The sequence below is a fragment of the Equus asinus genome, chromosome 3 (assembly GCF_041296235.1).
Source record: "Equus asinus isolate D_3611 breed Donkey chromosome 3, EquAss-T2T_v2, whole genome shotgun sequence".
In the NCBI taxonomy this organism is placed as follows: domain Eukaryota; kingdom Metazoa; phylum Chordata; class Mammalia; order Perissodactyla; family Equidae; genus Equus; species Equus asinus.
In genome coordinates this window covers 59,383,159-59,403,028 of record NC_091792.1, presented here as the reverse complement: position 1 = coordinate 59,403,028, position 19,870 = coordinate 59,383,159, and the positions used below count along the sequence as shown (strand labels likewise).

At 36.6% G+C, this 19,870-nt stretch overlaps 1 protein-coding gene across 1 annotated transcript in view; it reads left to right on the top strand.

Annotated features, from left to right (window-relative positions):
• HPGD (15-hydroxyprostaglandin dehydrogenase) overlaps positions 1–19,242 on the top strand; it is a 30,307-nt gene extending 11,065 nt beyond the window's left edge. The window contains exons 4-7 of the mRNA XM_014842133.2: positions 1,095–1,191; positions 13,420–13,496; positions 15,777–15,940; positions 16,958–19,242. Coding sequence (XP_014697619.1) covers positions 1,095–1,191; positions 13,420–13,496; positions 15,777–15,940; positions 16,958–17,096 — 477 coding nt within the window. The 3' untranslated portion in view covers positions 17,097–19,242. The remainder of the gene's footprint in view (positions 1–1,094; positions 1,192–13,419; positions 13,497–15,776; positions 15,941–16,957) is intronic.
• Positions 19,243–19,870: the final 628 nt, after the last annotated feature.

The following is a 19,870-nucleotide window of genomic DNA, read 5'->3' as shown; positions in this document are numbered from 1 at the left end:
ACCATCAAAAGGACAGCTGCAGGGATGATGAACAAAATTAGGTGACAGACATTATTGAAGACCAAATGTCTAAGTATCAGAAACTGCCCCACTCAAACTGGGTAAACTGGTTATGTGATCTCACACAACACAGAGTTCAGGATTGCTTGACACGAAAATTCAGTGATACCATTGTCAGGACCCAGTTTCTTTTCATCTCTCCCACCTGCCATCCTTCTTGATGGTTTCATCTTAGGATGCTAGCAATATAACAGTTCGTTCCAGCCATCATACCCATACAAAGCGATGAAAAGGGACTAATGTAATCATTTCTTCCTGGTTTTCTTAAGAGTAAACAAAATTTTCTCAGCAGCATCCTCCTCTACCACCCCACCCAACCCGGACCCCACCAGCTGACTGCTCCTTAGGTCTCACTGGCCTGAAATGGGTCACATGCTAGCTCCTAAACCAGTCACTGGTGAGGAGAATGAGATTTCCATGACTGAATTAGATTAATTCAATGTCTATACTAAAGTTGGGGAGACCACCTTTCTATGTATTACGTAGGGAAGAGGTAGATACAAATGCAAAGTAAAGTTTTTATTAGAGAGAAAAAAGAAGGCAATGAAAACTGTGTAGGAAATTCAGAGTATCCACTATTATATATTCCAAAAGCCAGGATAATTAAACAGACCAGATGAATGTGGAATACCTGGACCTAAGAACCATATGCTAAGAAGGGTAAATAAATTTTGTACGCAATATTTAGAAAAGAAGAAGGATGTATAGAATTCTTAAAGATGCAAAGAATTGAGTTAAGCTGAGAAAACACTATTGGAATACAACCTTAATCATAAAATCTCAGATTGGGCAACTAAGTGAAGTAGAGTTTTGCAGAGATGTGATAAAGTTGCAGAGACAACTTCAGACAAACAAAAGAAAATGAAGGTCAATGACTAGCTTTAAAAAAAGAAAAAGCCATTTCAAAATCTTTCATTGATAATATTTGCAAAAGTCTCCCTAGGTGTCTGGGATAGCAATAAAAACTTTGGTGTCTGACTATATGGTAAAGTATAATGGCTCTGTTGCTTTTCCCATTTATACCTCTGGATTAGGTGTCTGTTATCAGTGGAACCTATCTTGGTTTGGATTACATGAGTAAGCAAAATGGAGGTGAAGGCGGCATCATTATCAATATGTCATCTTTAGCAGGTAAGGACAGTTATTATGTTAATAACAATCTCTTATTGGTAATTAAGACCACAGAAATAAATCTTCATAATATATTTATTATCAACTTGGGTTTGAAATTGAAACTTTGTTTAATTTTTTTGTTTTTTTAATGGCTTTGTGGAATTTTCTATTGCATAATATCCAAAGTTTGAACTATATGTTTATAGTTTTTATCTTACTGCAGTATTATTTTTAAAAAATTTATATTTTGTTATTGTTTTTCAAAGTTTGTTGTGAGACCCCCTAAACAGTAATGTATGTGAAAGCACCTTTGACAAAGTAAAAAGTACTTAAACCAAGTTAGGCCACCCTACTCCCATGTAATTTTAGTAAGAGTGTGTAATTGTAAAATATGGCGTGTATAATAGTTGAGGTATGCTTTAGGGAAGGCCAGACTTTGCCTCCACTCTCTTATGGTCTCTGGCTGGGCCTGAGAATTAAAGTGCCATGAGATAAATTAACAGGAGAAAAGCATAGAGATTTTTACAGATACCTGGGCGCCTCAATAGGAAAGTGAAGATCAAAGAAGTGGCTAGGCCTAGGTGTTTATATACTAAGTTGAACAAAGAGAGGCAATTGTGGAAAAGTAACTAAAATGTATGGGGAGACTAAAAGAAGATAAGAGTCATTTTATTTTAACTAGGTCTGTTTGTACAGACTTCTCTTGGCCTGGACTCCTGGTCTCTGGTGGTGGGAATGTTTCTTTCCTCTCAGGATAAGGAAGGCATCTTCTACACTGGAGTTTGGTCTCCAGCTTTCAGGAAGAAAAGGGAGGTCACAGTGTTTTACTTGCACCTGCAGTTTTTCAAGTTCTTTTACCTCAAAATAATCCTTATGCCAAAGTGGCTTATTTTAGGGTGGCATATTCTGCCACCCTTTGATGCTAAACTGCTATAATAAATAGACCCAAACATGTAATGGCTAAAATAGAGCATGACCTTATTCCTCACTCGTATGTCAGCCCAGGGCAAGATTCATGTCTCAGAGAACCTCTTCTCTATGCAGTCATTTGGAAAACCAGGCTGGCAGAAGCTCTCCAACATGGAACTGCCAAGGTTATGCTGGCACTAGTGGACTCCTTTCTCTCCAACAGAAAGAGAGAGAACATTGAGCAGGCATAGCTGCACTTCTAAAATCCCCAGCCCAGTAACGGCAAATGTCACTTCTGCTCATGTTCCAGTACAGATGTGGTCTCATGGCTCACCCAACTACAAGAGAGTCTAGGAAATGTAGTCTAGCTGTGTGCCTGAGGAAAGAATGGGCTTCGGTGGAGAGTCATCATCTTTGCCACAACAGGCGATCCAAACTATGTTTTATTCAGGGCAGTGTAATTTACTACATTACTCAATATTAGCTGTAAATATTTGGCAGGAACTTTTGGAGCAACTTAGCCAGATGACTTTACTTTTAAAATTCTGGGGAAAAAAATCATTAATTGTTCTTGAATAGTTCAAGTGAAATTATGAAGTTTTAGAAGTCTGATCAGTATTGACAGAAAGTTTAACCTATTCATGTCCAAAAATAGAGAAACTTTCTTAAATTATCTGGTTGGTTTCAGAATAGGTCCTCACCACCCCTCACCCTGTCCTTCACCTGCCAGCTCCTGTAGTATTTGGGGAATCAGGTTTGGAGGTACCTGTGACCACACCAGTGTCTGATTCTCGACATTTTTCTCATTCCTCTGAGAAGCGTTGTCAGATGGTCCTTAAACCCATGTAAACCTAGCACTGGTGGAAACAGAAATCCCCTTCTTCAGCAGTTCTCAAAAATAGACTAGCTTCTCATTTTCTGGGTTACTTAAAGACAGAATGACATCCCTAAGGTTATTATAGACCTAGTTCCATAAATTCTTCAGGGTAATCTGGTTATTTTTTCTAGTATGACGTCTACCTATAAATTATAATATTTCAATTTTAAGGATACATTAAAAGGTGAGAGCATGGGCAATACGTAAAAGAGATATTTGGCCCCAGAGATGGCCAAAGTTTAGATTCTGGGAGGCTGAAACCCTAAAGGCAAATTGTCAAGGCTAAAGCTACACTAATTTGAAATAAAATCATGAGGAAAAATACATAAATGATTAGAGAATTAAAAAGAAATATTTAATATTTTATTTAAAATATAAGTGTAAAAAACAACTAATGTGGTGATCAAGAGATAATTCTGTGGGGTTCTCTCTTGAAGCTAAGAGGGCTAGCAAAGCTTATAGACCCATGACCATCAACAGGGAGCTCCGGCCCGGATGGAGGCACTGATTTCATTCTCAGGAAGTCTGGAAAGCCTCAGGGTTGGATCAACTTAGGACTCTCTGGGAAAGATTCTGCACCATAAAAGGCGGCTTACTTGCCCCAAAGAGCATAGAGAAATGCAATGTAGTACTGCCTTTTATCCAATAAACATATTTAAATATATAGTAACAATTAGCATTCACTGAGCGCTCACTGTTTGTGTGATACTATTTTAAACACTGTGTGTGCATTATCTCATTTAATACTCACGACAACCCCGTGAAGCAGATTCTGTAGTCTCTATTTTGCAGATGAGGAAACCAAGACAGGAGAGTTTAAGTATCTTGCACAAGCTTGCACAGCAAGGAAGCAATAGAGCTGGAATTCACAGGCAAGCAGCCGGATACAAGACCCCTTATGTCTTAACCATTAGATTATTCATCTCTTCTATCTATGAGTTTGTCTGTTAATCTGTCTCTCCATGTCTATCTTAGCCTAACTGTGAAGTAAAAGAAATTGAATCCCTATAACTTTATTGAAGCAGTGTAATTTGCTAGTATCTTCAGCCTCCTGGGCACTGATTTAATCTCAAGACTACAGTGCTAAACTAATCTTGAAGTTTTTGCCCCATTCGACAGACATCCATAGTAAAGCCCTGAGAACATTTGGGGAGCTTACCAAAGTCACAAGTCAAAGCACGCCATTTGAGAAGAGCAATTTAAGGATTACAGTTAGACATCCATTTTGCTTTCTTGGCTAAGAGCTTGCTTTATCACATTACCCACCCCTGGGTGTTAATTCTCTTCCTACTTATCTCAAAGCCAATATTTGGAAACTGTATTGGATCTTTCTCTAATCAGGCAGATAGAACAATGAATGGATTTAAATTCAATGATAATGTAGGTTTGGTTTTAAATTACTTTTCTGGCACTCTTAACATTTAATGAATGTCATAGCACGCCAGACTGCTTCTCCCTTGGATATTCCTCCTGACAGGCAGGGTAAGTATGTTTATAATGGTTAAATAGTTTATCTTTGTCCATTCTGCTTGATTTGGTACCTTCGTCATGATGAGGGGAAGGCACCTCCCTTCATAAATGCCTGATCCCACACCTGGTGCATTTGCATTGTTTCCTAGTTACCACTGGCCAATCCGGACAGCCCCTGCCACCTCTCTTTCCTCCCAGGGCTTTGTCACTAAGGTGCCCTCATCTCAGAAAGAGTATTAAAATGTCTTGTATTTTATCCACTCACTAACAGCTTCTATTCTTCCCATAAAGAGATTAGTTTGATAAAAATTCAGGTTTTTTTAATAGCAGAAGAAGAAAATGTGGACTTCTCAGTCTTCACACTTTCCTCAGAAATGTTACCAACAATTTTATACCCTTGAAGTCAGAATGTGTTGGTAGAGGTCAGATGGCCAAAAGAGTCTTTGAGGAATTACCAGAATCAAAGCATTTATTTGTTTTTCATAGATTTATTAAGGTATAATTGATGAATAAAATTGTAGGAAAAGTATTTCTGTTTGCTTCTTTGTGCTTTCCAAACTTTTCTTCTTCACAGATTTTTCCTGTTTTGCCCCTATTCCTCACTCTATTAAAGAAATAGCTGTGGGTAATATTCAACTCAACCACAGTCTATCCTCATGATCTCTTGCATAAATTCAGTGGAGACCTTCACTGTCATAGTAAAACCTTAAGTTGACACACTGGTTTGGGCAGAGAAGTCAATGAGTAATGACCACTGACGCAGGTGAGTATCAGATGCAATTAATAAGTTTAACAAACAGAGGAGTAGTTAAAGCTGAGCGTGATTCCTCAGCATAGTGAGGGAAGGGTGTGCTCCAGTCTGGAGTCTCAGGAGTTGTTCTGATCATGATTAACCACAGGGACTCTTCTATATGAGTTTTTGTTTGTAAACATAATATATAAGACTGCACTGACTTTTGCCACTTCTATCCTTAACTATTATAAAAGAAAAAATTAGAAGGAACAACAGAAAAGAGTGAAGTCTGGTTTAATGCAGATTATTAAATAGCTGTACTCCCACAAGACATCCCTTAGGAATCAAGGGTGCTTCTTATTTACTGAGTTGCTTCAAACAGTGGGAAGGACAATGTAGTTATCACAAGAAAAGGAATCTGCCTACCAGTCCATTTCCATCCGCCTACATCCTCAGGTACTGAGGTCCTGGTGTTCGCTGGGGCATTCTCTGTGCCTCTAAGCAAGTTACTCCGTGGCATGAGATTCTATGAGAGATCCTCTGAGAGTCTTATTTACTGTGAGTTGAAAACGTTCGAGTCTGAAGAAAACACTTGAACAACATAGATTTTTTTCTAGTGTGTCTTAAATACCAGGCCAGTGATGTACTCACTTGAGCTATAAATTTTGTCTAAAATAATATAATTAGCTTGCAGTTTGTATTAAGGAGGAAGTGTTAAATTTACCACTTTAAGTAACAAAGTTAATCAAACATGTTGAGCATTTACAGAAAGGAAATGGGGATATAAAAGTAACTAGGCAAAGTTTCTACCCCCAAAACTATATATCAGGATCTGTTATCAATGTGGCAGAACTAATTCGTTAGCATAGCATAGACTAGTTAAACAGAAACATGATATTGAGTTGAAAGGCATTGGAACTCCCATGGCCTGAAGAGCAGAAGTTGGACTGGAATGTCACAACAGACCAGAAATTTCAGGTGAGTTAAAGCATTGATCACCTTCCTTAATCACCAGGCCAAAACTAAGAAAATCACGTGGTACCGTCCTCTGCAAATATTCCTGATATAAGGAAGAGGGCCCGACATATTTAGCAACTGACAAGTTCCAGGCGTTGCAATAAACTATTGGCTATATGACATCTAATTCTTACAAATCCCTACTGTAGAAGTCAATTTAATTATCTCCAATTTGTAGTTGAACAACTAATTTCAAACAGAAGCTAGATTACATTACTTGGAAAATGTGGTAAGAATTAGCACTAGTAATAAAAGCAATTTTATTTTGCTATATTTTAGTGTGTGTCATGGAATGGATGAACTTACCTTATCTGGATTTTAATTGGTCAGATGCCAGCTGTTATGAATATGTGAGCCACGTTTCTTGTTTAGTACTGGCAAAGTTCCTCATGGTGTCCATTTTGCTGTCTTATGGCTTTAAATTATTAAAAAGACACAGACTGGAAGGAATCAGTAGGAAAGATGAGATATTAATAAATTGGCCTTTCGAGGAATGGATAAAAGATTTGGAGTTTCCCAGCCATGGGGAAAAAAAGACTATTAGGAAATAAATAGTCTTCTAGAATTTAACATGCAACATGCGTAGACATTACCTAGGGACTTTGTTCAGATGCAAATTTCTGACTCAGTGGGTCTGGGCTGTGTCCTGAAATTCTGCTCCTGAAATTCTGATGTGATGCCAGTCCTTGCACCACACTGAGGAGCCAGCCTCTAGTTTGCATAGGGATATTCTTTGAGTGGCTAAGGAAGGTCATCTCAGTTTCCTCTGATCACAGCATAGGCAATGGCTGAACTTTTAGGAAGGAGGATTTTGGTGGGACATTAGGATTAACTTTCTCAAAATTAACTAAGTTAATTCTTAACAGACAAAATTTCCTTTCTGTAAAGATTTTTATTATAGAAGATGTAGTATTGTTATGAAAGCTTATGCCACTCTTTTATGTCATGTCACACTTTAAAACATGATTTGGTAGTGGCAAACATGAGACTAAAGGAAAAAAGCACTGTCAGATAAGGTGTTCTCTTATGTGGAAAAATCACATAATGAGGAAGTCCACTAGTTACTTTGGTCAGCTTTCTGCACGAACGTAGATAAATAGATTCTCACTAATTCTCCCTTTTTCCTCATATTAGAGAAGTTATGGTTAAAAACAGAAAGATGGGTAGACAGTTTCTTTTTTGATTATGAAGAAAATTGGAAAGATTCAGATTTCTGCTTTTTGGCACAGCTGCTGAGCTCGTTTTATCATGCAAAGAACAGTATCCTTAAATTCTCAATTTATTTTCCCAAGTTGAATTTCTTTAGCACTTCTGTATAGCCTATTTTACATGGGTTCCTATCCGTTAAAAAAAGAAAAAAATGTGTTTAAGGAGTCAATACAGTTGCCTGTCTGAGAAAATTTCAGGGTTTTTTTTTTGTTTTTAGAGATTGGCACCTGAGCTAACAACTGTTGCCAATCTTCTTATTTTTTTTTCCCTGCTTTTTTCTCCCCCAATCCCCCAAGTACATAGTTGTATATTTTTAGTTGTGAGTCCTTCTAGTTGTGGCATGTGGGATCCCGCCTCAACATGGCCCGATGAGCGGTGCCATGTCCACACCCAGGATCTGAACCAGTGAAACCCTGGGCCGCCGAAGCTGAGCGTGTGAACTTAACCACTCGGCCACGGGGCCGGCCCTCAGTTTTTTGCATAAAACCTTTTTTGAGCTTTTTACTTTCTATGAGATGTAGAGATTAAAGTTATCTGTTATAAATATAACTAGAAAGAATATTAAAGATAGAAGAACTAATGTGGAAATGGAAATTATATTTTTTCTAAGTGACTGCCTTATTCGTTCTATAATTGCATATGTAATTTTCAGATATTTAAATTTTTTTTTTATAATTATCTTGTCAATGCCATTTGGTGTTATTATCCTGAGTGGTTGTAGAAAATATTTCTCTGTGGGTAGAATTTCTATGGATAATTTTTTTCTAAATCTGTGTCCACTTATTACAGACATAACCTGCTACTAATTAGATGTGTTAGAATTTGGAAAGAGCTGTTTTGCAATTCTATAAATAAACTTGTACAATGCTGGGCCTAGATTAAGTATTGAAAAATGTGTTCTTAACTTTTTAATATAAACTATCCATTTTTAAGCACAAGATTTCTCACATTAACCAAAATGACATTTCGTTAGAGACTGCTCTCTCATTGTCACAGTTCCTTTGTTTTGTTGTTCTTAAATCCTGTAACATTAAGACAAAATAATTTCCCTGTGCATGTGGGAATTAATTTGCAAGATTTAAAAAACCCAAATTCATTCCAGCAACTGATACTGTAGTTATTATGTTGGCAACCTCTCTGTGAAGTCCGATGGGTTGATTTGGCTGTTCAGTCAATGGAGTTCTACCCTACCCCTCCACCAGGGGTCCTCCTGTTGGTTTTACACATTTCACTAGAGTGTATTTAAAATACTACTTCATTATCCTTGGTACTTAAAAGGTACTAAATTCATAGTTCTTAAATGAATGCACCTCTATAAATACTTTTGAATTAGGATTAGCAACATTCCACAGTTTGCCAAGTTTCAGAAACCAAGCCAAGTTAGGACACTATAGCAGATTTGTGGCATTGTAGCGTAAAAGATATGTAAAAAGGCAAGATGTGGATAAACAGGTAAATAAGTCAATAAAATAAGACTTTGAGGTGTTTCATCGTAAGGAAAAATATTTAACTTTAATTTGTATTTATATAAAAATAATAGCAAATAGTAGTTCTTATTATGTGCCAGGCACTGTTTTAAGTATTTTATGTAATTACCTCATTCAAGACTCACAGTAGCTACTATTACTAGTGTAGTTCACAGAAAAATAGCACTGTAGTACACAGCAGTCACCCCTCTAAAGGGCTAATAGAGCTCACTGTGGGGGATTCAGGTTGAGCTCAGCCAGTCTTGCACCCAAAGTCCAAACCACTGTGCTATAATCTCTCCAGACAAATTCCATTAAAAGGACATTTTTAAATGGTTAAATATTATAAGAAATAACATTATGATAAAATAGTGGTCCTCCCATTGGTTTTAGATATTTTAATTGACTGTATTTAAAACATGCTTTCCTTGTATTTGGCATTTAATTGGTACCAAACAGGTATTTCTAAAATGAATTCACTCCTATAAAACCTTTTGAATGAGCACACACCATATTGTAAGGAAAGAAAACTAATGGGAAATATGTCAATAAATAACCCAAAGCTCCAAAGCTCCCTCTCTGGAGATTGAGACCGAGTAAGGGATCCTGGCTGGAGATCTGGAATTTAAATTTGAGAATTGCGTGTGTGTGTGTGTGTGTGTGTATGAGGAAGAAAGAGACACTGAGAGAATGAATTTCATCCACAGGAGTGGATAAGGTCAGCTAGGGAAAGACTGTGTGCATAGAAAAAGCAAAGAGGGCCAGGGGTAACTCTGGAGTTCTCCAGCATATTGATGGGTCGGTCACTGAAGCAGAGCCAGCAAAGGATGTGGGGAAGTAACTGCTAGTAAGTGTGAAGTAGAAGGACATCAGCATAAATAGGGAAGTGTTTCAAGGAAAGCATAATTAACTGTCTTGGTTGCTGCTGAGGAAGGAATCAAGCAAGGTGAAGACAAGAGATTTAGCCTTAGCAAGTTGTTGGTCATTGGCAACTTCTATAAGATATGTTTCACTGAAGTGGTTGGATGAAAGCCTAACTAGAGTTGAGGAGCAAATGGGAGGTGAAGAGAATAGAGATGATGAATATAATAACTCTTTTGAGTACTTTTGTTTGTCAAGAGAAATGGAGTGGTAGCTGGAGAAAGATAGGAGACCAAGAGACGTACTATTTTTAGACAAGAGATATTGAGACATGTCCATATCTCAAAGAGAGCAATTCTCATATGTCTGCCCTTGATAACAGAAACCACTCTAGACTTCTTAAAATATTTCCATCTTTAATTTCTATGACACAATGCTTACCTCGTTTTCTTCCTACCTCCACTGGTTCATCCTTCTCAGTCTCTTTTGCCTCAGTCATCCTCCTCTACCAGACAGGGCTGCCATGTAGAGTTGTGCAGGTTGTAAATTGCAGGAACTTTTGGGGGCACAATTTACACAAACGGCCATGGGAATGATGTCCCCAGAGTCATATCATAATACTCACCCTGCACAACCCCCTGTGCTGACTCTGATTATCAGTCTCAGAACCCATTTTTATTTGAAGCACATAGAAACAGCAGATGTTGTTGCGGCTCTAAGCTAAGGAGCAGAAGTATGGTTCACCAATAGTGGAGCTAAACCACAATAGCAAGAATATTATACTTTTAAAGGAAAAATGAGTCTTAAGATCCAATGGAAAGTGTTGGATTTCTGAAATATTTCCGCCCCAACTAAAATCATTGTGAGAAGAAAGACAGAAACCTTAAAAAAAAGCTTTTCTCTCTCCATTTAACCTCCTTTCAAAGCCTCAAACTGAGGTAAAGATAATCAGTTTCTACATTGAAAGTCAGTTGGCAAGTTGAAGGGAAAGCGCTGTGAATCACTAACCACCCCACCTGTTCAAAACATAAGCAGCAACGGTTAAAATCTATATGTGCTGGGGAGATAAAGCAAAAGTCTCTGACAAATAAACTAACTACAACTTGCCTAAATAGAATTCTCTTTATTTGTAGTACCCCAGTGTTGGAAACAACACAAATATCTATCAACAGGTGAATGTATGTGCAATTGATGGGTATATCCTCACTGTGGAATAGTTTTAAGAAAACAAAAAGAGAAAAAAAAATGAGGTATTGATACACACTACAACGTGGATGAACCTCATAGTAATTATCCTAAGTGAAAGAAGTCAGACCCAAAAAGAGTTTACACTGTATGATTACATTTATATAAACTTCTAGAAAAGGCAAACTAATCTGTAGTGACATGAAGCAGATCAGTGGTTGCCTTGGGAGGAGAAAGGCAGAAAGAAGGGATGACAAAGAGGCACGAGGAAACTTTCAGAGTGATGGATATTTTCATTATCTTGATGGTGGTCATGGTTTCATGGGTGTATACATATGTCAAGACTTACCAAACCGTACTCCTTAAATATGTACACTTTGTAAAAACTTTGTAAAACTCACTAGCCTTAGCATGGTTTATTCCTTCCATGACCTCTGCTATTCTGTCCAGACTTTATGGTGGGTAAGTTATAGCCTAGGGAGGCAGCCAAGAGGGATATATAAGTTTTTCTGTCAGTTATACCTCAATACAGCTGTAAAAAAAAGTTAAAGAAAAAAGGACACTTGGTTTCTGAATGTCTGAAATTGATTTATGCAGCCTGGAATCTAATATCAGAGAGTGAAAGTAATGCAAGAGTAAACATTTTGCAGGATAGCAGGGAAAATGTCATTAGAATGTTACGAGATTCATAAAACCAAGTGCCACTTTAAAACTGCAAACAAATTCTTTCACATTCTGTTTGCATTTACCATTCTACCTTGAAAGGAAGGTGCATGCTTTGTGCTTGCTGCTTAAACAGAACCAACATGACAGTATTTGATTTATCTCACTTCTGTGACACTTTGAACTAGCTTGGGTTCAGAAGTTCAGTACCTCCACGTATGCAACAAAAACTCATTCCAAATTCATCTTTGACAACATTTATGAGCAGCATCCTTGTGCTTTATGTGACTGTGTCAGCTAGCTTATCTCTGATTAAGGTTCCCTCTGCATTTCCTGCAATCCATGAATACCATCCTACAACCACTGCCTTGGCCTCATAAACATTTAAGGGGTGAGTAAGACAGCGACTAACTTCTAACAGCAAAAAGCAGCAACGCCTGGCTGCACCTATTTATTCCCTTTATCTCGAAGTCCTAATACACCTGTGTACCCTGTAGAGTCGTCATAAATTCTTGTTGACTGACACCAACAAGTTTAATTAACTTAGACATTTTGCTTAAACCAAAAAAAAAAAAAAAACAAAGAGAGAACTACAAGTTACTGTACTTTGAGATCATTGGGTGGACCCACTATGTGTGACCTACCATCCTCAAGGACTTAAACTGCTCTTGAGCAAACATACTTTATAAATTGAGGCCTGGCAGGCACCCAGGGAGTGGTTACGGTGTGCATTTATTGCTGAACTTTGGCACAACACGCTCAACTGACTGTTGGCGTTCTGGGACTAGTTAGCTGGGTGGGGATGAGTGCATCTCAGCAGGCTAATTTGGTATTATTAGGACGACATTTGATATTAATAAAATTATAGTAATCAAGGATCCCTGTCTTGACTCAGAGAAATCAAAAATTTAAAAAATATTAAAACGAGTTAATTCAAGACATTGGTTAATAACTGGAATATGCAAATGGCTCTAGTTAAAAGCTTCTCTGTTGATTAGATAGACAATTGACAATTAGGAGAAATAATCTTGATAGTAATAGTTACCACAGTAAAATAGGTTTTTCTTCTCTTGTTTCTTTTTGGGCGGTTGAGCCAGTAAGTAGGGGAAGTTGCCATACCTGCTATACTACTACTTTTTCTCCAGACTATGAATGTAATGATATTTTTGAACAGTTGCTATTGTGTATATGTGGAAAGTTAAACCAGTTCTAAAATTGCTTGACTTCTGTTGTTGAGTACATAAGTATGAATGGAAATAGAATAAGACTACACATTTTTGTTTCTGGTTTTCTTTTCCGAGGTCATAGGACGTAGGCATCTACTACAGATCAAAATCAAAACAAATTCACTTAAACACTTAGAGGCATCATTCAGTGCTGTTGGTGACAGGGAAATGCATACTAATTTATAGCAAAGACAAATAATCTCCAAATCCCATTTAAGCAATTTAAGCTCAGCCTTTTGTAAGCTTTAAAAAATGTGAAATCCGGACTTAAAAACTGAAAATTAGATGGTAACTTACAGGATTTAAAGATGACTGTTTTGGTGTTTTAAATAACATCAACTTCTCTTGACAGAAAGTCAGGGAGACAGAAAAACTTATATATCCCTCTTGGCTGCCTCCCTAGGCTATAACTTACCCACCATAAAGTCTGGACAGAATAGCAGAGGTCATGGAAGGAATAAACCATGCTAAGGCTAGTGAGTTTTACAAAGTTTTCTGCTGATTGTTTTAGTGTATTTTCTAGATTGATCTTAAAACGGAACAGGCACAAAGTATTCATTTGCATAGCAATTATGGGGATTTGTCTGCTTATTTTTTAATAAAATTGTTTGAATTTTTTGTGTGTTTCAGGGCTCATTCCTGTTGCACAGCAGCCTGTTTATTGTGCCTCAAAGCACGGCATAATTGGATTCACACGCTCAGCAGCGGTGAGGATCTGACAGCCACAGTGTCTCTTTTCCTCTTTACGTACAGATATGAAACATGAGTTCTGTAAAGTACAAGGGAATAAATTGAGAGTTCAATACCTATGGAAAAAAATAGAAAAATAATGTTATACTTCAATCTTTATTATAAAAAATAGTTTTCAGGTCACATAAAGAACCAAATCAAGAACAGATCATTTTTAAAAGGAAGTAGATTCTAGACACTGATGTGTTGTTGAAAAATATCCTAAGGGTAAATAATGAGAAGATATACTTTGTCTTTAAAATTGACTGCAAATTTCAAAATTGTTAACTTCAGGCTTCCTTAAGTAGAATACACAGTATACTCCAAACATTGCCTGCCACTGGAATGTGATTAAAATGAGTGAGAGTGTGGGGGTGGGCAGGAGGGGTAGGGCAGGCATCACTTGGTAGAGTAGTCAAGGATGATGTGTCCATGAAGGCCTAGGGTGAAAGGTAAACAGAGCTTGGAAAAATATCTTAGACCTAACTGACCACGTGCATTGATAGCGTGAAGTGAGAATGCTTGCCTTTTCATGATAACTGGAAAAAAGGCAGCTTCAAGGGAGCTTGACGAGCAAGGGGGAAGTAGGATGAGGAATGACTGGAGATATAAGCAGGAGCCAGAGCAAAAGAGGATTAGGGGCCGCAGGAATTAGCTTAGATTTTAAGTGCAGCCATCCATGGGTCTTTTATACACAGGAGTGACAAGATCAGATTTCCATTTTAAGAAGATTATTCTGGTGCTATTTGGAGAATGTATTAGAGAGGACAATGGGAGAAGAGGAAAGGGCAGTTGGGAGACAAAGAGAGAGGCCACACAGATAAAGAGGAAAACATCAACGAGAGAAAAAATATAGGGATGGAAAAAACAGGTGTGTGAAATGTAAATGTTCAACCAAAAGGAAGACAAGCGGTTCTCACAATCTTAATTTAAGTTGATTGGAAATTTTTATTTAATTTGCAAAGACTTAATCTTTAATTTGACTTTTAGTGAACACATAAAGCTATTACAAGCCAGGTAAATCTTAAAGACCAGAAATTTTGTAATTACAGTGACAAGACTGGAAACTTGTACAGTCAATTCTCATTATTCACAGTAGTTATGTTCTATAAAATCACTTGCAAACACTGAATTAGCAAATACAGAACCACTGCTCCTAGGGGAAATACAGGATGAAGTTCCTGCGAGCCTCTGGTCACAACATTTTGATCAACCGATCAATACACAGCCTTGTTTTATGTGAATTTCTGTTTAAAGATGCCTTATTTACCATGTATTGTATTAACACGGAGCTCAAGGCCAACAGCACTTACTCCTCATGGTACAGGAGGCCTCTCTAATGCACATATTTTCTCCATAAAGCACATCACAGCGTTCCTGCACTCAGGATCAGTAGACCACACTTCAGCACTATGCTTGGGGGCATTTTAAATAGCAGAATCATCAACAAAAAGCACAAACATGAGAAAAACATGGACTAAATATACTGCGAAAAGGACACTTTTGTAGTAAAAGAGCTGCAACAAGAAAGCAGAGCGTTATTTGGTTTGACCTCGGCTGGAACGTCTGAGTCGGGTAACTTAAATTTCTCACTCCTCTGTGCTTGTCCACAAATGACCCCAAAAACTCCCCAAGTATTGAGTTTTGGGGTTACAAATAAATTTTAGCAAGTAAGCAAATGGAATCCACAAAGCATGAGGCTTGACTACAACTTGGTTTACAAATAGTTCGCATAAAATCAATAGGTTGAAAATTAAGCCAAAGAATGTTAATCTGAAAATACTGAAATTGTCTTCTGGATAGTGCAGATTGTTAAGAGTATCTTGAGAATCAATGAAAGTTCTAAAACTTTCCACTAACAGTAATTTTTAAGCAAATATTCTCTGTTATACAACCCTCATCTTTGAAAAAACACTTGGGATATTAATTCTACGCCTCAGCTTCTCACTTTCAGGTTCCTGCAGAGTTCAGTAGATAAGAGCAACGTAGGTAATTATATATTTTCAGGAATTGCCCAGTAGTGTTGATTTAAAAAAATTAAGTAAGATTTTCAGGAATTAATTCAGCTCTTTAAATATGTGTTCTTTTAATTTCTGCTATCAGTCAACTTTAACGTTATCATTGTTATATAACTGGAAAGCTATTTGACTAGTATTTTTCTCATCAGAGACTTTTAAATAGCTTTAATTATCAGTTTGTCCTGTGCTATACATTTACAAAACTACTTAAATCTGCAACCTTCTACTTCTAATTGGCAGATGGCAGCTAACCTTATGAACAGTGGTGTGAGACTGAATGCCATTTGCCCAGGCTTTGTTAATACGCCCATCCTTGAATCCATTGAAAAAGAAGAAAACATGGGACAATATATAGAATATAAGGATCATATCAAGGATATGATGAAATTCTATGGAATTTTGGAGTAAGTAAAACTATACCTTTCTTCCTTTATATGATAAAGCAAAGTAGTATGTAGACATAAGCAATAAAAAGGGAAAAAATAAACTTTTAAATGTGAGAAATGTAATGCAAGCTTCAAAGTTTTGGTTTGGTGAACTCTTTGAAAGAAAATATTTTTCCAGGTTTCTAAATGGAATATGCTTGTATGTTGTAAATTTTGCTTTGAGATATAGATAACACATCATTAATACCTTCAGCCATAATCAGGTATTTATAAGGTGATGTTGAGTTACCTTTAGAAGCAATGATACCTTATCTGCCTAAATTCCAAGCAATAGTCACATATACCCTATGTGAAATTTCACATGGCCCCCTAACTTCAACCATTTTCATACGAAACAGTTGATCTATACACATGTTTAGTGAACGTCTGAGTTAGAGCAGTTGAGGTTCCACAGAACAGAGTTATAGCTATCTTGTTGAAGGAACCAGACCATCTAAACTCAAATCCTGGCTCCACCACTCACCATGAACTTATCTGTCAACTTCTAGGCACTCAATTTTCTCAAATGTACATGGAGATGATGCTAAAACAAACTTAGGGGACTTTTAAAAGTCCACAGATAAGTTGATACATGTAAGGTACTTAAAACAACAACACATAATAGACGTTCAGTAAATGTTAGCTATAATTCTTTGTACTTTCACTCTAATTACACTTCTGTCTGATGAATCTAAGGTCTACTGATAGGGTAAAGATGAGAAAATAATTATTTTCTTAATGTAAATAATAAATATAAATTCACAAAATCCTTCCTGTCAAAATGACAGAAGGTTAGGCATGGAAATCTACCACTAAATTTATCATATAATTTAGTTAACATCTAGTTGAATAAAAAATGGAGGGAGCAATAGCTTCATGATATACGTTTCCCTATTATATGTGAAAGGTAATAGATTCTTCAAAAGTAATTCAAAACGAAGTAGTAATTGTGCCTCATCTTTAGTTTTAAAACACCAATGTTTCCTTTATTTTCAGTCCATCGATGATTGCCAATGGATTAATAACACTCATTGAAGATGATGCTTTAAACGGCGCTATTATGAAGATCACAACTTCTAAGGGAATTCATTTTCAAAACTATGATACAATTCCGTTCCACACAAAAACTCAGTGAACATCTTATATATCATCCATCACTGAGACTAAGCATGAATGACTTATATTCAGACCATATCTTCATTTGAATATAGCTTCTTAAATGAAATGTTATTGTTTGAAGCTTTCCTTCATGCATTTGGTGTTCATTTTTTTCTAAATGATTAGTTAAGTGTATAGATAAAAAAGTTAGGAACTATCAAGATATGATGTGGACCAAAGCCAGGTTTTGCTCTTTATAGTCTAAGTAATGATTAAAACAAAGGATATTCAAGGAATATTCTGCCTTGCAGAAAATGTGTTTAAATTTGTGGTTCATAAATATTAATGTTTTTCAGAACATCATTTTTTTAAAGGAGATACTTGAATTGTTATTTAAATCAAACCAGATATAAAAACTCATTTGTTTCTACGTTCCCCACTTTAAAGTGGGAAACTGCCTACAATGGCAAGTGGTTAGTAACAATAACTTTTCCTTATATACCATCTTTCAGCTGAACATTTCAGCTCTTTAAAGATGTGATGTATTTGAGGATTGGTAGTTAAGGAGTAAATTGCAATGTAAATATATCCCAAATGAAAAATCTGATGTATGGAAAAACAACAGAAAGTAACTGGCTGAGATGCTGATCCACAGTTCAGCCTCCCATGTGGGAAAAACATTTCTTTCCTCTTTGTGTACTTTAAGAACTGTAATTGACTCCAAAAATCTCAGGAATGAAACTCGTAACAGTTATAGCAAAAAGGATAGTTAGTGCTCCTAAAAAGTCATATTTAGGATACACTCTTTAAGAAAAAAAATACAAATGTGATTTTTTTTCAGGTTACTTCTTTGTCTATTTGTACCAATTTCAAAAGCACCTACCTGTCTGGAAAACTCTCTTTCTAATCTCCAGAAGTTACTTAGTGTTCTATGTGTAGCTATTGAGGAGAAGAAACCAATTTTGTCACAGTCTCAATTGTAAGTGTTTTTGTAGGCTCAATGCCATAACAACAAGAGGTAAAAATAGCTATGATGTTTTGCTGTTTTCCCTGTCAGGTATTTTAAGATAGGATCATTAAATGCACCTGCTTTGGGTAACACTATTTGCAAGCAGTAATTAATGCTAATAATAGTAAAAGCACAAGATTTCCAAATCAATCATTTCCTCATAGAAGTATTGCATAAGTGATTCACTTTGCCTCCTGACTCTGGAGCTCCCAGCTTGGAGCAAAATCCATCCATGTGAAATTGATAAGGATTTCCTAGAGGTACTGGAGTGTTGTCATAGCTTGCTTGGTTTTTTTTCTGCCATTAAGACCTGTTGCCTTCACTTTTAAAGAGCAATTTGAATAGGAATAACTGTTGTCAAGATATTCACATAATGTATATGAAAAACACCCAGAAATGGACACCAGTCAACATCTAATAGAGGTAAATTGTATAATTAGACACAAACATGTTTGTACAGCGCGGCAGGGACCAATCAGTGAATGACAGAGGTGTGTGGAGTGTCACTTATCTTACTTATTTTTCTACTGTAACATTCAAAGCTGTAGCTTAAACTTTTCATTTATGGATAATTCTTTGTACTGTCAGCCTTCAGTATACTTTGTGCTTTGAATTAATTTTTTAATTTTGAATTAATTTTAATAAACTATGCAGACATTTAAAATCATATACTGAGTAAAACTGAAAAAGATGTGAGCTGTACTTTAAAAAGCTATTTTACATTAAAATTTATCTTCTATAAATAGCTTTAAATAAGTCTATGTTATATGATAACTCTATATACTGATTGAGAAAAAAATAAATATTAAATCTGGGAGTGGGGGAAGCCTTAGTTTTCTTCATTGTATTTTTCGGTGAAAATCCTAATATAAATAATATGTATTTTTTCAAATGTATTTTTCTTAATAAATGAAAATAGGGCTCCCAGAGCAGCAGAACTAAAATTATGTGGACACTGAAAAAAACATTGAGACTTGATAATGATGTTGAAATGTCCAACAAACTTAATTTTCCCATATAAAAATAATTTTAGATACTTGTAGTACCATTTAAGATTCAAATGATTATGTGATGATTTCTGTCTGTTTTTGCTCTGTCTGTTAATAAATTTAGGATGCCGAAGAGATCTGAAAATGTAAATTTTTAATAAATTTAAGTCAATTCACATACTAAATATCATTTGAAGTGTGGGTTTTTCTTACATTAGAATTTCAGAGGGCAGATTTGCTGTTGCACAGGAAGAGGTGACTGGATCCAGGGTCACAAATGTTGTCATCAGTCCTCCATCTCTTTCCTCTTTGTTTGCTTCCCTCCTGGATCCCAGATGATGGCTTCCAAGATCTACAGCCTGATTCTTACCAGGCTCCAGTCTGGCAAAACAAGAGCTTGTTTTTGGCAACAGAGCTCCTTGGCCTTGCTTCGCTTAGGAGCTGACTACTGAGGCAATCCTTGTGCTCAGAGATGGCTAATCTGCTTGACCAGAACAAGATGGCATGCCTCCCCCAGAGCTGGTAGAATTAGAGAGTGGTGGGGGACCGAAGAGGAAGGCAGGAAATTGACCTGAACCCTATGGACTAAGAAAAGAAGAGGAGTAGTTTCCAAGAAGAAAATTATGCTGCCATTACCAGAAAGTGGGTGAATCCATGCTGAGCTAACAAAAACGATAGATAGCCACTTTAGAGAAGGCCAAAGAAAGAGTTAACAAAAGATTAGTTATGCCTTAATCTTTTAGATAAGTTTGCAAAGACTACCATGGTTCCTATAACATGGCTGGATCTATGTTTTTCAAATTGTATGCGTCC